Below are 15,450 nucleotides of genomic sequence, written 5' to 3' on the forward strand. Positions count from 1 at the left end.
AGTATCCGGGAGTTGCACAATCTCATTGTCTAAGGAAAAGATACTTGACATTAGAAAAGCTTTAGCAGACGAACTACATGATCTTGCGCTATGCTTAGGATTGTGTCTTGTCCATCACATCATTCTCCTAATGATGTGATCCCGTTATCAATGACATCCAATGTCCATGGTCAGGAAACCGTAACCATCTATTGATCAACTGCTAGTCAACTAGAGGCTCACTAGGGACATGTTGTGGTCTATGTATTCACACATGTATTACGATTTCCGGATAACACAATTATAGCATGAACAACAGACAATTATCATGAACAAGGAAATATAATAATAACCATTTTATTATTGCCTCTAGGGCATATTTCCAACACTTAAATAGTCTTGATCTCACGAGTGTGAGATTGCTGACTCCTCGTGATGCACAGATACTTCCAAACAGTTGCGGGTGCCGATGATACCAGTGCAGGTGATGCTACCGAGCTCAAGTGGGAGCTCGATGAAGATCTTGATCGTTGTTATATGTCTTTTTCGGCTGATCATTAGTGGTGCCCAGTTGGGATGATTGGGGATCTAACATTTGGGTATGTTGTTGGTTTGTTGCATTCATCATTGCATCATGTTTTCCGAGTTTCGTCATGTGAGTTGTTGGTTTGTTGCATTCATCATTGCATCATGCCGTCATGCCATCATGCCCATTTCACTTGTTATGCCATGTGTTGCATTGTACCCCTTGTTTCCTCTCTCAACCTATCAATGCACTATCACCTCCTCCACTCTTCTTCTTTCTTTCTTTTTTTGGCAAGTGACATTTTTATTCCTCCATAAATGTTTAATATTTTTTCTATCTATTTTAGACCATGTCCTCAACCCCTCTGCCAAATCTGATCCCATTTGGGACTTGTTTTGGTTGGATTAAAAAATGGCTCAAGTTTGAATTTAAACATGAATTATTTTTCTATCCTTCAAAATGCCCAGACCATTTTATTAAAATCCTTCATAAATCCAGGACCTCAGATTTATCCTTATATCATTCTACTTATCTGCCAAACCCTCTGAGCATTTCTTCCAATGTTCTATTCATATTGTATATGGATAAGAAGAAGAAATATGAGGGAGAGAGAGAAGCCCAGTTGGCCACTTGGGCCTTAGAGCCAGGCCGGCCTGCTTCCCCACTTTCCCACCAAGGCCAGCTGACCCCCTCCTATCCTTTCCCCACGGCCCAGCCCGCACCGGCTCTAACCCTAGCGACTACTAGGCCCGACCGAACCCTCGCTCTCTCCCTCACCTTCGCTCTCTAGCGCCGCCAGAGCCTCTGGCTCGATCCCCTCCTCCCTCAGTGCCATCTCTCCCTCGATCCCATCTCTCTCTCTCTCGCATCCTCTCCTGCACCTCGTCCCCAACTACCCAGGCCGGAGCTCCCGCTACTGCGCCTTGGACAGGAGGTCCCTCATGGAGGCCTGCCTCCCTTGCAGCGCCCTCTCCTCCGTTCCGCTGCTCCGCCTCCCTTGCCATGGCGCCCCATCGGCCGGCGAGCCCAAGCCTGCCGTCGCGCCCGACCGAGTCTCCTCCCTCTACTCTACCTCGCCTCCGCGCAGCCGTCCTCCATGGCCGCTGTCGGCCAAGCTCAAAGGTCCGCCTCTCCTCCTGCTGCTGCTCAGCTCCCTCCGACGCCTTGCCTCGGCTCCATCCTCCCGCGTGCCCTGCTGGGCGCGTGTGTGCCCGCGTCCAGCGCCTCCCGCTCGTTCGGCCACGGCCTCCTCGACCACGATCCTCTCCATGCGCCGCCGAGGTCTCGCCTCCTCCCTGTGGCATCGCGCACCCGAAGTCCAGGGCCTCTCCAGCCTCCAGAAGCTCTGCTTCCCTTTCTCCATGCCAAGTCTGATGCTGAACCCACTTCGTCTTGCTGCTGCTTCGCCTTTCGACCTCCTGTTGCTGCAGGACCCTCCTCATCGTGCACCGTCGCGGTTCGGTTTCTTCTCTCTCAAGGTCGAAGGATGCCAAGTACCAAGATGTCGAAGACCCGGCAAGTTCATCTACGGGCATGTGCGGCTATCTTCACCAAAGACCCGTGTACGCTTACACAACGAACCTTGGAGTTCCACGAGAGACTAAGTACTCCGATGACATGTGTACCATTACGCCCGAAGACCTTGGATGCACCAAGTTCCACTACCGCCGACTAGTACGACTACCGCCGCAAAAACGAGACCGTCAAGACCGGACCGACAAGTACCCCGAGAACGTCGGTACCTCTACCGTCGACGTGCTTTTCGTTAAGTCCCTCTACGAAAATGTGTCCCACTACCACCGCCCGAACGTCTATGAAACATGTACCATGACCGTCGCTGAAGACCCCTTGGACGTCAAGTTTCGTGTCGTGACCCCGAACATCGACAGACATGAACCACTACTTCCCTTGACCACCCGTGAACGACTACTTCCTCTATGAACCGATCCGCTTCGAAATGCACACTTCGAAGGTATAACCCCGAGACGACCGTCCGAGAATGATTGCATATTTTGTATGAGTTGCACCCGTTGTGTGCACCGTGAGTGTCTCTCGCTTCCATGCTGTCGACACTTGGGACACCCGGTTACCGGGAGGACGCCACCTTCTATCGCATGTCACGCTCCCGTCACTTTTCCTTTTGCACCGGTATCCCCGTGAGCTACCGGATCATCGGAATGTTGTTGTGGCATCATTTCCGTTTCGCCGTCGTGGCACCATTCCCGTCGTTGTTGCCGTGGCACCCTTTCGTTCCGCCATGGTGACCAAATGCTTCATATCATGCTCTTATATACATTTTCATAAAATTGCATAAACTTGAACATGGCATCCGCATCATGTTAATAACATTTAAAATGTTTAAAATTGTTGTTGTGTTAAATTGTTAATGCATATGGGGATTTACCGAAATTGTTGTTTGATGTTTCCGGCCCCATTTAAATTGCTTAGATAGTGTAGTTTAATTGTGTTTCACCTCTTGCCATGTTTAACAACATTTAATATTGTTGGGTACATAAACGGGAGTGAACTAAATAATCGAATGTGGTGTTTCGTCAATATGCAACTCGTTGCATATTGAGCTCCACTTAACTTGTAGTGTTGTTTGTTGCATATTGCCATGCCATACCTCAGTAAATCGGACATGCATCATACTTGTTTGCGCATCATGCCATGTCTATGTGATGGTTGTTTACTATGTTGCTTACTTCTTTCCAGGTTGCTCCTCTCATTAGCTTCGGTTCCGTTCCGGGGTTGCGAGGATTCCTTCGACTACGTCTGTTTGTCTTCTTCATGGACTCATTCTTCTTCCTTGCGGGATCTCAGGCAAGATGACCATACCCTCGAAATCACTTCTATCTTTGCTTGCTAGTTGTTCGCTCTATCGCTATGGCGCGATACCTACCATTTGCTATCTCATGCCTCCCAAATTGCCATGTCAAGCCTCTACCCCACCTTTCCTAGCAACCGCTTTTGCTCAGCACCTCTTATAGCGTTGCTAGTTGCAGGTGAAGATGAAGTTTGTTTCTTGTTGGAACATGGATATGTTTGGGATATCACAATATATCTTATATACTTTAATGCATCTATATACTTGGTAAAGGGTGGAAGGCTCGGCCTTATGCCTGGTGTTTTGTTCCACTCTTGCCACCCTAGTTTCTGTCATACCGGTGTTATGTTACTTGATTTTGCGTTTCTTACACGGTTGGGTGTTATGGGAACCCCTTGACAGTTCGCTTTGAATAAAACTCCTCCAGCAAGGCCCAACCTTGGTTTGACATTTGCCTAACAACCTAAGACTTTTTCCCTCTGGTTTCCGGAGCCCGAGGGTCTTCTTTATATTAATCCCCACCCCCAGGCCAGTGCTTCTCTAAGTGTTGGTCCGAAACAGAGCCACTTGCAGCGCCACCTCAGGGTAACTTGAGGGCTGGTTTTAGCTGTACGTAGTGTTCATCCGGTGTTGCCCTGAGAACGAGATATGTGCAGCTCCTATTGGGATGTCGGCGCATTGGGCGGTCTTGCTGGTCTTGTTTTACCATTGTTGAAATGTCTTGTAACCAGGATTCCGAGTCTGATCGGGTCTTCCTGGGAGAAGGAATATCCTTCATTGACCGTGAGAGCTTGTGATGGGCTAAGTTGGTACACCCCTGCAGGGTTTGGAACTTTCGAAAGTCGTGCCCGCGGTTATGGGCAGATGGGAATTTGTTAATGTCCGGTTGTAGATAGCTTGACACTTAACTTAATTAAAATGTATCAACCGCGTGTGAGCCGTGATGGTCTCTTTCCGGTGGAGTCCGGGAAGTGAACACAGTTCTTGTGTTATGCTTGAACGTAAGTAGTTTCAGGATCACTTCTTGATCATTGCTAGCGTCATGCTCGATGCGTTGCTTCTCTTCTCGCACTTATTTGCGTATGTGAGCCACCATACATGCTTAGCGCTTGCTGCAGCTCCACCTCACTATCCTATCCTACCCATAACCTTAAATAGTCTTGATCTCGCGGGTGTGAGATTGCTGAGTCCTCGTGGCTCACAGATACTTCCAAACAATGGCAGGTGCCGATGATGCCAGTGCAGGTGACGCAACCCAGCTCAAGTGGGAGCTCGATGAAGATCTTAGTCGTTGTTTTGTTTTGCCTCCTGTTGATCAGTAGTGGAGCCCAATTGGGACGATTGGGGATCTAGCATTTGGGGTTGTCTTCTTTTATTTTGGTTCCGTAGTCGGACCCTGATTGTATTCTGGAAGATGTATGTTTAACTTGTATTTGTGTGAAGTGGTGATTGTAAGCCAACTCCTTATCCCATTCTTATTCAGTACATGGGATTGTGTGAAGATTACCCCTCTTGCGACAAACCTACCATGCGGCTATGCCTCTAAGTCGTGCCCCGACACGTGGGAGATATAGCCGCATTATGGGTGTTACAAGTTGGTAATTAGAGCCTTCCCCGGCTTAGAAGCCCCCTGCTTGATCGAATCGCTAACGTTGTTGAGTCTAGAACATAATGTTTTGAGTCTTAGGATTATATATATCAGAGAGTGGGATTCTTTTTACTCCTCGGTCCCTTCGTCGCTCTGGTGAGGCCTCCTGACGTAGAGTTTTGACTCTTCTCTCCTCAAATTTCACGAAAAAAAAATTTAGGATCACGGGGGTATCTTGGAATCGTTTCGATGGTTTTGTGACGAGAACATTGTTCTTGGTGCCTCCTGACATTTAGGGGTTGTGGCGGTGTCCCAGGGAGTTGAGCTCTGAGGTGTTGTCGTCACAATTTTATCGTTGTAGTTCTGGAATACCTAAGTTCGCCGACATTGAAAATCTCTTTTATGCAGTTATTGGTGAGATAACCTCGACGCCACCCAGTACTGGGGCAAGAGTTCGGGAGTATTTCCATAACTCGTGTAACGGGTGCTTTTCGAAGGTTGAGGTAAATGATTTCCAAAGATTTCTTGGTTATGTGTTGAAGGATGGATACAGCTGGATGTAGGATTTGCTAGTTTTGAGTGATATATTATGCTTCCCCTGTATCCCCAACACCTGATTGCATAACCGGAAAGTTTCGGGAGTTTATAAGTGGGAATTCAAGTATCTCCTAGGATATCTTTCCAACAGACACATGATATGATACGGGATCTATCATATGTTTGTTTCCGGCTTATTCTGCAAGCCAATCCTTTGTTTTGTTTTGGTTTGTGGTATTCGAGTTGCTTCAATGTCAAGTGTTGATTCCATACCTTCCCTAAGCATATTTCTATGTGGATGCTAATCCTTCTTGATCATCTAGGTTGTCTTTTCAATTCTTTCCAACCGGTGTGTTTTCTCTTCAATTGGATCTGATCATTTTAAACATCCGCAAGTTCAATTCTAAGTTCTCTCAACGTTGTTCGTTTCATCCGCCCCAAGTTGTCTTTGTTTTCCCGCCCACCCACCCTTTTTCTTCAAGGACTCGGATTTTCTTAATCAAGTATTTATTTTATGGATGTGAAGTCTCTCCATTCTTTTCCGTCAATGTTCTTATCCGGTGATTCTTATGAAGATACTAACAGAGCTTCAAGTTCATCATTTTCCGTTCTCTTCCTTCTTCGTTGGATTCAAGTTAAGCTTTGTCGATCATATCCTTTCCTCCGTTCAAATGCTTTCTCATGTCGGTGCACCTCTTTATCATTCACTTCTCGCTATTCATTTGTTTCGGAGTGCTGAAGATATCTCGAAGATTCGTGATTCCACTCTGCTTTCGTTCGAGCTCTTTCGAGGTTATTATCTCATTCATGCCCTTTAAATCCACCGGCGCAATCTCTCTTTTAAATCGTTCGAAGGTGCTTCTTTTGAGTGGGCCCTAACCCACAGGTCTTTTCCCAAGATCTTACCTGACTCTTCTAATTTTCTGGAGCTACTCTCAAATTCTTTTCCAACTTTGACGTAAGAATGAATTATCATCAGTCATATGTCTTTCTCCAAGATCTTTCATATTCTTTTCATCGTTTGGTTCAACCTTTCTAATTTTCATCCCGGAGAATCTCAACAATTCATGGTGGTGTTTCTCAACATCATTCTCAACACTTGAAGACCGAAGAAGAGATTCTCTCAAATCTTGGTCCGTTCTTTCGAAGATGCGTAGTTCAAGCTTGATGCCATCCTCTCATAATTGTTTTTGATTGTGAGAATTCTTTTCACCTATCCAGAGCAAATTCAAGATTCTTTTCAGTTTTATTCTCCGAAGGCCATCATTTCGGGTTTATTCATCCTCAGCTTTCAACTATTGTTCTCCAAATCTTACCGGTGCATCATTCAAATATTCGCTAATCAGCTCGGGATCTCTTCGTTCTCTTGCATCTTGATTCACTCAAGTATCTTCGTTCATTTTCAACCCTTACGGTGGTTCGTTCAAGAATTCTCTTTCGTTATTATTGTATCAATTCATTCTTTCTTTCTTCCCAATCCCACCGGTGGTTCGTGAAGACCTTCCCAAGTTTGCGCAATATCTATCTTAAATCTTTTCTACGAGAATAAGTAGTATGCCAAATCCATGCTTGTCATCAATCTAAATTGATGAAGAACAAGCATAATGTAATTCTTATTCTTGTTTCACCCAAGTGATTAATTCCTTATTCCGGAGGCTCATCAAATTCTCGGTTTCAATTGTTTCATCTTTTCTTTTCCCGGAGTTCCAAGCTCTCTCAATTACATCATCATGAAGATCCATCTAAATCATTACAAGGCTTCACCTTGTGTTTTCAACTTCTCTTTCTTTTTATCATCCTTTTATTACCGGAGTTCTTCATGGAGGCTCTACATGGTGGTTCGTCAAGGATTCTTTTCATTCTTCAATTGTTCTTCTAGATTTCTCTCGAAGTTACGATCCGCCAAGTTTTACTCTAAAATTAACATGGTGTTCAACACATGTCTTGTTTTGAGGAGTTCAAGTATTGTTCATCTTGCATTTCAAAGTTCAATCCCTTCTCCCTTATCTTTTGAGGTGGTGTTATGTCATTCTTCACTATTTCACTTCGTGTTTCATGATTCACAAGTTGTCCGGAATGACATATTGTAAACCCATCATTTTTCAATTCGTTCATGAGATCCTTTGCAACCCATCAATCTCTTCATTGGAGTTATCTTGGGTTATATTTCACCTAAAGTTTTCCCTAAGGATTTTTTCCATTTATGGGGCTTATAAATGACTCAAGTTCTTCATTGATCCTCCCGGTGAAATAAGTTTCTCGTCTCCTTGTTCATATCAATCCAATCTATTGTTTTCGTTAGTGGCAGAATTTCACCTCAAGATTTCGAGATGTTTTCCATAAGCCCAAAACAAGCTTACTCTTTTCGTTGTTGGTTTTCCAACAACTCTGTTCAACCTTTTCTTCGTAAGCATGCTCTTTCAGTTTTATTTGCGAGAGTTGTCATTCATCTTCTCCGTTCTTTTTCTTTCCAACCATCTAGTTTTCCATTCATTCATTCCGGAGGCATGGTGACGTTGCTCTCTTTGTCACATCATCTCGTTTTGCCAAGATCATGTTCTTTCCTTTTGCTTATCCATTCAACCAGAGTGTCATGCCCTCTTTTCAATTTCTTCCCATTCTGTCAAGTTTTGCCTCCCTTCTCAACCGGAGTGCTGTCTGAAATCTTTCTTATCCATTGTGCCATTCTTTCAATAGTTTCGGAGGCAGTGTGTTGTTGATTTCATCAAGTATCCTCTCATCTTGTCAAGCTCATATTCTTACCTTCCTTTTCCAGTCGGAGTGTTGTCGTAATTGGTCTTTATCGTTCCTTGTACATCTCGTTTCAACCGGAGTGCTTGCATCTACTTCCTGTCCATTGCAACCCTTGTCTTATGTCTTTCAACCTACAAGGTTCTAGTAATGTTCCTTGTTCATCTTTTCTAACGGAGCGTTTCAACCTTGTTCATCTTCGTTGTATTCTCTCTTTCAATTTGTTCAACCTCTCAAGGTTCTTTGTTTTCACCCGTTTGACAAAGAAGCAACTTTGTTTTACCTCTTCATCTCCCGTTTTCTCTCTGGTGCCATCCTAGATCTCGGGACAAGATCCTCTTGTAGTGGTGGAGTGTTGTAACGCCCCAAGACCGGAGCTTCAGACGCCTTCCATGTTTTTTGAGTTTCGTCATGTGAGTTGTTGGTTTGTTGCATTCATCATTACATCATGTGCATTGCATCATGTCATCATGCCATCATCCCCATTTCACTTGTTATGCCATGTGTTGCATTGTACCCCTTGTTTCCTCTCTCAACCTATCAATGCACTATCACCTCCTCCACTCTTCTTCTTTCTTTCTTTTTTTGGCAAGTGACATTTTCATTCCTCCATAAATGTTCAATATTTTTCCTATCTATTTTAGACCATGTCCTCAACCCCTCTGCCAAATCTGATCCCATCTGGGACTTGTTTTGGTTAGATTTAAAAATGGCTCAAGTTTGAATTTAATTCAAACATGAATTATTTTTTCTATCCTTAAAAATGCCCAGACCATTTTATTAAAATCCTCCATAAATCCAGGACCTCAGATTTATCCTTATATCATTCTACTTATCTGCCAAACCCTCTGAGCATTTCTTCCAATGTTCTATTCATATAGTATATGGATAAGAAAAGAAATATGAGGGAGAGAGAGAAGCCCAGCTGGCCACTTGGGCCTTAGAGCCAGGCCGGCCTGCTTCCCCACTTTCTCACTGAGGCCAGCTGACCCCCTCCTATCCTTTCCCCGCGGCCCAACCCGCACCGACTCTAACCCTAGCGACCACTAGGCCCGACCAAACCCTCGCTCTCTCCCTCACCTTCGCTCTCTTGCACCGCCAGAGCCTCTGGCTCGATCCCCTCCTCCCTCAGCGCCATCTCTCCTCGATCCCATCTCTCTCTCTCGCATGACCAGCGCCGGCCTCGTCCTCCTCCCTCACGAACGTCGTCGCCTCCCGCCTTCCTCTCCTGCACCTCGTCCTCGACCACCCAGGCCGGAGCTCCCGCTGCTGCGCCTTGGATAGGAGGTCCCTCATGGAGGCCCGCCTCCCTTGCAGTGCCCTCTCCTTCGTTCGCTGCTCCGCCTCCCTTGCCATGGCGCCCCATCGGCCGGCAAGCCCAAACCTGCCATCGCGCCCGACCGAGTCTCCTCCCTCTACTCTACCTCGCCTCCGCGCCGCCGTCCTCCATGGCCGCTGTCGGCCAAGCTCAAAGGTCCACCTCTCCTCCCGCTAATGCTCAGCTCCCTCCGACACCTTGCCTTGCCTCCTGCCTCCCGCGTGCCCCACTGGATGCGTGTGTGCCCACGTCCAGCGCCTCCCGCTCGTTCGGCCACGGCCTCCTCGACCACGACCCTCTCCATGTGCCGTCGAGGTCTCGCCTCCTCCCTGTGGCATCGCGCACCCGAAGTCCGGGGCCTCTCCAGCCTCCAGAAGTTCTGCTTCCCTTGCTCCACGCCAAATCTGACGCCAAACCCACTTCGTCTTGCCGCTGCTTCGCCTTTCGACCTCCTGTTGCTGCAGGACCCTCCTCATCGTGCAAGGGTCACGGTTTGGTTTCTTCTCTCTCAAGGTCGAAGGACGCCAGGTACCAAGACGTCGAAGACCCGGCAAGTTCATCTACGAGCATGTACGGATATCTTCACCAAAGACCTGTGTACGCTTACACAACGAACCTTGGAGTTACACGAGAGACTAAGTACTCCGATGACATGTGTACCATTACGCCCGAAGACCTTGGATGCACCAAGTTCCACTACCGCCGACTAGTACGACTATCGTTGCAAAAACGAGACCGTCAAGACCGGACCGACAAGTACCCCAAGAACGTCGGTACCTCTACCGTCGGCGTGCTTTTCGGTAAGTCCCTCTATGAAAACGTGTCCCACTACCGCCGTCCGAACGTCTACGAAACATGTACCACGACCATCACGGAAGACCCCGTTGTGGCACCCCGGCTCAGAGAAAACTGGAACGCCCCGTATTCCAGCCAGAGATCGAGGAGAAGTCTTCTGGAATACGGCACTGCTTAGCATAGAACAAACCAGCTTTCTATTATTACACGAATATGATTACAAGGTCTCCGATATTACAATGAATAACATCAGCATGGCGAACTACGCCATCCTCAGTTGCTCTATGCAAGTAGCAGAACAACTCGAAGCAGCGGAATAACTCTAGCAGCGGAAAAACTAGTGGCAGTGGAACAACGAACGACAATGATGATGGACTCCAATCCGTAGGGACTCTGGCTGGAACGCTTACCCTAGCTCGTGAACACAGGAACAGCACCAATCAAGCAAGCAATCCAGGCACGACCTGCAAGCTGGCATGACACGCCAGGTCAGTACATTGAATGTACTTGCAAGCTCACAATTAACTAGAAGAATTCAAGACAAACAACAGCATGGCAATTACAGGTTAAACAGGAATTAACATGAGATCCTCATAACAACATGACATGACCAACATGATATCCACAGTAATACTCCAAAGTAATACCAGATACCATCATAAAAATAGTCATAATAGCCACTAAGAATCCAAAGGCAACATGAACATGATACAGCTAGAACAATATAAACATAGCATGAACATATAAATCTGATGATACTAGCATGCAACATGATGACACTATATGCACCAATTATTCTGCTCGAGTTTTCTCGCAATCATCACACGCATCACTTACCCACCTCGGACATTACACGATCATCTCAGGATCAAATCAAGCTTGGTATAAACAATACCGTAGTAATCATTAAATGACCACAAGGAGCTTCATCTTTACCCATGATTCTCGCACAACATCACGAATATCCAACAACTCGGTATCCTCGATACCACGGTGATCATTCCGGCGATCACAACCAAAGTAACTCATGATCCTTACAGCGATCATTACCAAAGTAACTCGTGATCCTTATAGCGATCACCGCCAAAGTAACCCGTTATCCTTACGGCGATCACCACCAACTTATTTCATCACCGAACCTGGGCTGTCATTAATCAAGTTATTATTAATACTGTTGACTCACGGTGGGACCGACACGAACTAGGCCATTATCCGCGGGCGCGGCTATCGATAGGTTTAATATACACTCTACAGAGGTAGTACACTGTACCCACACCACGGAACCCATGGCCTCGCACTCCCATTCGGGTGGACCAATGGCGTTCCGATAAAACTGATCTACTATCGTGACACTCTCCCGGCCACTCCGACCCACTCCCAACTGGGCTAGTCCTGGGTGGCCCCGTGTCTACCAAAGACACCCCGACCACCGTCGTGGTCAAAACTCTCCCACTCGGGGACACTCCCACTCGGGGACCGGATCCATAAAAATAAAAACAACGGGCACACAAGGTTATGTCCACCAACCTGATCAGGGTAAGCACGCCCATAACCTTCCCTCGTGGGAGGCACCGGCGAGATGCACGACAATAGACACAGTTAGGACCTTACCCATACGGTAAGTGATACGGGGTTGCCCAATGTTCACGGAGGATCTGCTCTATGTTGCGAATCAACGCCACCTGAAGGGTACGAAGGAAACCCTCGATCCCAACCAACAACAATGTCGGGTAAAGGATAACTAGTGCAACCTGACGAGACCGAAGCTAACTATTGCAAATGCAACAACCAGCGACAAGTATTCGCCCAACCACACTCTTAGTTCCAATCCGCGCAACCACGCACGAAGTTGGAAGCACGAAGTGGTCGCCGCCTCAACGGCTGCTGTTGTCAAATCACAAAGTGAGTTTACCCTCTCACAAGGCAAGATTACAAGAGTTAAGGAGGAAGTGAACTCTCAAACAATATTCTAGTTGCACTTAGCTAACCTATGTCGAAATCAAATTGCCAAAGAGTTGTGGCTGAAGTGGGGGAAGGGGTATTTATACTAGGAACAGCCCTCCTAGTTTAGGTGTGAAACCAGGCCAAAAGAGGGGCTCAAATTCGTGCTAACCAGCTGGTCAAGGGAGCAAACTCATGGAGCCTCGCGCAGCAATTAATGCCCTAGACAGCTTGCGTTGGAACTCTCATATTCTTTGACTCAGGACTCCAAATGATGCACCGTTTGATTTTCCTGAAAGTAGACTTCATATGCTCTCCATTTTGTACTCCCACACATGCTAGATGCTCATATATTTGTGTTGCATGATTCGGCAAGTTTTGGGACGAACTCTGGAACTGCACATGCAACAATAGAGTGTTGTGATGGCTTGATATTCTTCCTTGCGGTGTAAATAGTCGTCCTTGTCACCAAAACAAGGCTTTCTTCAGAGTTGAAACTTGTTCTCTTCAAACTTGTTGTATGGGCTCCAAAACTTGTTTCTTCATGTGCTGAATGTTGTTGGTTGTCCTCAACATTGTACCTAAGTAAAATCAACACACGAGATTTAGCTAGTATATAGTTCTCATGGTCATTTAAATTATGATAAGCTAGGAGTGCGTTCACCTCTTGTGCTATTTGTTGGGCACGGCTCCTTGTCATGGGACCCAAATAGATCTTCTTTGTAGAAGCTTCACTTGATGGCTGAGATTTATCATTAGGAGAAGATGATAAACAAGGTGAACCTGGGATGTCCTCATCATCCTCCCCCTCTTCAAAAGGAGTCGTCCTTGACTCTTGACCCTCTTGATCGAAGCATGGAGACAAATCAGCAATGTTGAATGTTGGACTCACATCATAGTCTTCAGGAAGCTCGATCTTGTAAGCATTGTCATTGATCTTGGCCAAGACTTTGAATGGTCCATCTCCACGAGGCATTAGCTTGGATTTGCGCTTCTCTAGGAACCGATCTTTGCGCAAATGTATCCAAACCAGATCTCCGGGCTCAAAAGTCACCTTCTTGCGATTTTTGTTTGCCTTAGCAGCATAGTACTTGGAATTCCTTTCTATCTCTTCTCTGGTCTTCTCATGAATCTTCTTCACATATGCAGCACGCTTTGAAGCCTCCATGTTACATCTCTCTTGCAATGGAAGTGGTAGCAATTCAATTGGTGCAAGTGGTTTGAATCCATATACCACCTCAGACGGGCACATGTTTGTGGTAGAGTGAACTGCCCGATTGTAAGCAAACTCCACATGCGGCAAACACTCTTCCCATTCCTTCAAATTCTTCTTGATCATTGTACGCAGCAAGGTTGAGAGTGTGCGGTTCACTACCTCTATTTGCCCATCAGTTTGGGGGTGACACGTTGGTGAAAACAGCAGCTTGGTTCCTAATTTTGCCCACAATGTTTTCTAAAAGTAGCTCATGAACTTCACATCTCGATCTGAAACAATAGTCCTTGGCATTCCATGCAAGCGAACAATTTCCCTGAAAAACAAATCAGTAACATGTGAAGCATCGTCGTTCTTGTCGCACGGAATGAAGTGTGCCATTTTTTAGAACCTATCAACCACAAAAAAAATTGAATCCCTCCCCCTCTTAGTCCTAGGCAGTCCTAAAATAAAATCCATGCTAATATCTTCCCAAGGAGCATTTGGAATAGGTAGGGGAGTATATAAACCATGGGGGTTCAGTTTAGACTTAGCTTTGTGGCATATGATGCATCGCTACACAAATCTCTCAACGTCCTTCCTCATCTTTGGCCAATAAAAGTGATCGACCAACAGCTCATAAGTCTTCTCATGACCAAAGTGTCCCATTAATCCTCCTGCATGTGATTCCTGCAACAACAAAGGCCTAATCTGGAACACACAACTTGTTAACCCTAAAAAGGAACCCATCATGCACATGGTATTTATCCCAACCTTTCCCATCTTTACATTTTGCATATGGTTCTGAAAATATATGATCAGTGCAATACAGTTCTTTTAAGCTCTGAAGTCCTGGTACCTTCACTTCTAATTGTGTCAAAAGAACATGCCTACGGGACAAAGCATCAGCAACCATGTTTTCCTTTCCTTTCTTATACTTCACAACATATGGGAAAGTTTCAATGAATTCTACCCATTTAGCATGCCTACGATTCAGTTTAGCTTGGCCTTTCAAATATTTCAAGGCCTCATGATCAGAATGTACAATAAAATCTTTAGGTCATAAGTAGTGTTGCCAAGTTTCAAGCACTCTAACCAAGGCATACAACTCTTTATCATAAACAGAATAATTCGGTTGTGCACCACTCAGCATCTCACTAAAATATGCTATTGGTTTTTGTTCTTGCATTAACACACCTCCAATACCTATTCCACTAGCATCACATGCTATCTCAAAAGTTTTAGTGAAATCAGGTAGAATCAGCAAAGGTTCTTCAGTTAATTGTTTCTTAAGATCAAGAAAGGCTTCTTCTTCTGGTGCACCCCATTTAAAGGGAATTCCTTTCTTTGTCAATTCATTCAAAGGTGCAGCAATTGTACTAAAATCTTTCACAAACCTCCTATAGAAACCAGCAAGGCCATGAAAACTTCTCACCTGGATTACATTCATTGGAGTTGGCCAATTCTTGATTGCTTCCACCTTAGATTCATCCACTTCAATTCCCTATCCTGAAACGACATAGCCAAGAAAAACAACCTTGTTTGTGCAAAAGGAGCACATCTCAACGTTAGCATATAGTTTTTCTGTCCTTAGCACATTCAGCACTTGTTTTAGATGTTCAATATGTTCCTCAATGGATCTGCTATAGATTAGGATGTCATCAAAGTACACAACAACAAATTTACCAATGTAAGCTCTCAAAACATGGTTCATCAATCTCATGAATGTACTTGGTGCATTAGTTACTCCAAAAGGCATGACTAACCACTCATACAACCCAAATTTTGTTTTGAAAGCATTTTTCCATTCATCTTCTTTCATCCTAATCTGATGGTATCCACTCCTCAAATCAATTTTAGAGAAAATAGTAGAGCCACTCAATTCATCAAGCATATCATCTAACCTAGGAATAGGATGACGATACCTAATAGTTATAACATTGATAGGCCTACAATCCATTACCAATCGCCATGTGTCATTTTTCTTGGGCACCAA

General features: G+C 45.4%; 1 protein-coding gene across 1 annotated transcript; it reads left to right on the plus strand.

Annotated features, from left to right (window-relative positions):
* The first annotated feature begins 1,307 nt into the window (after positions 1-1,307).
* On the plus strand, positions 1,308-2,602 carry LOC119319123. The gene is made up of 2 exons (XM_037593617.1): positions 1,308-1,786; positions 1,936-2,602. Exons 1-2 carry the CDS (start codon positions 1,602-1,604, stop codon positions 2,444-2,446), a joined length of 696 nt encoding a protein of 231 aa, XP_037449514.1. The 5' UTR covers positions 1,308-1,601; the 3' UTR covers positions 2,447-2,602.
* The last annotated feature ends 12,848 nt before the right edge of the window (positions 2,603-15,450 follow it).

The sequence above is a fragment of the Triticum dicoccoides genome, chromosome 6A (assembly GCF_002162155.2).
Source record: "Triticum dicoccoides isolate Atlit2015 ecotype Zavitan chromosome 6A, WEW_v2.0, whole genome shotgun sequence".
Classification (NCBI taxonomy): domain Eukaryota; kingdom Viridiplantae; phylum Streptophyta; class Magnoliopsida; order Poales; family Poaceae; genus Triticum; species Triticum dicoccoides.

Bases quoted from the DNA above. Each gene is read 5' to 3' on its own strand.
- LOC119319123 (XM_037593617.1), top strand. From the start codon at position 1,602: ATGGCCGCTGTCGGCCAAGCTCAAAGGTCCGCCTCTCCTCCTGCTGCT. The intron at 1,787-1,935 runs GTCTCGCCTCCT...CTGTTGCTGCAG, and splicing joins CCTCTCCATGCGCCGCCGAG to GACCCTCCTCATCGTGCACC.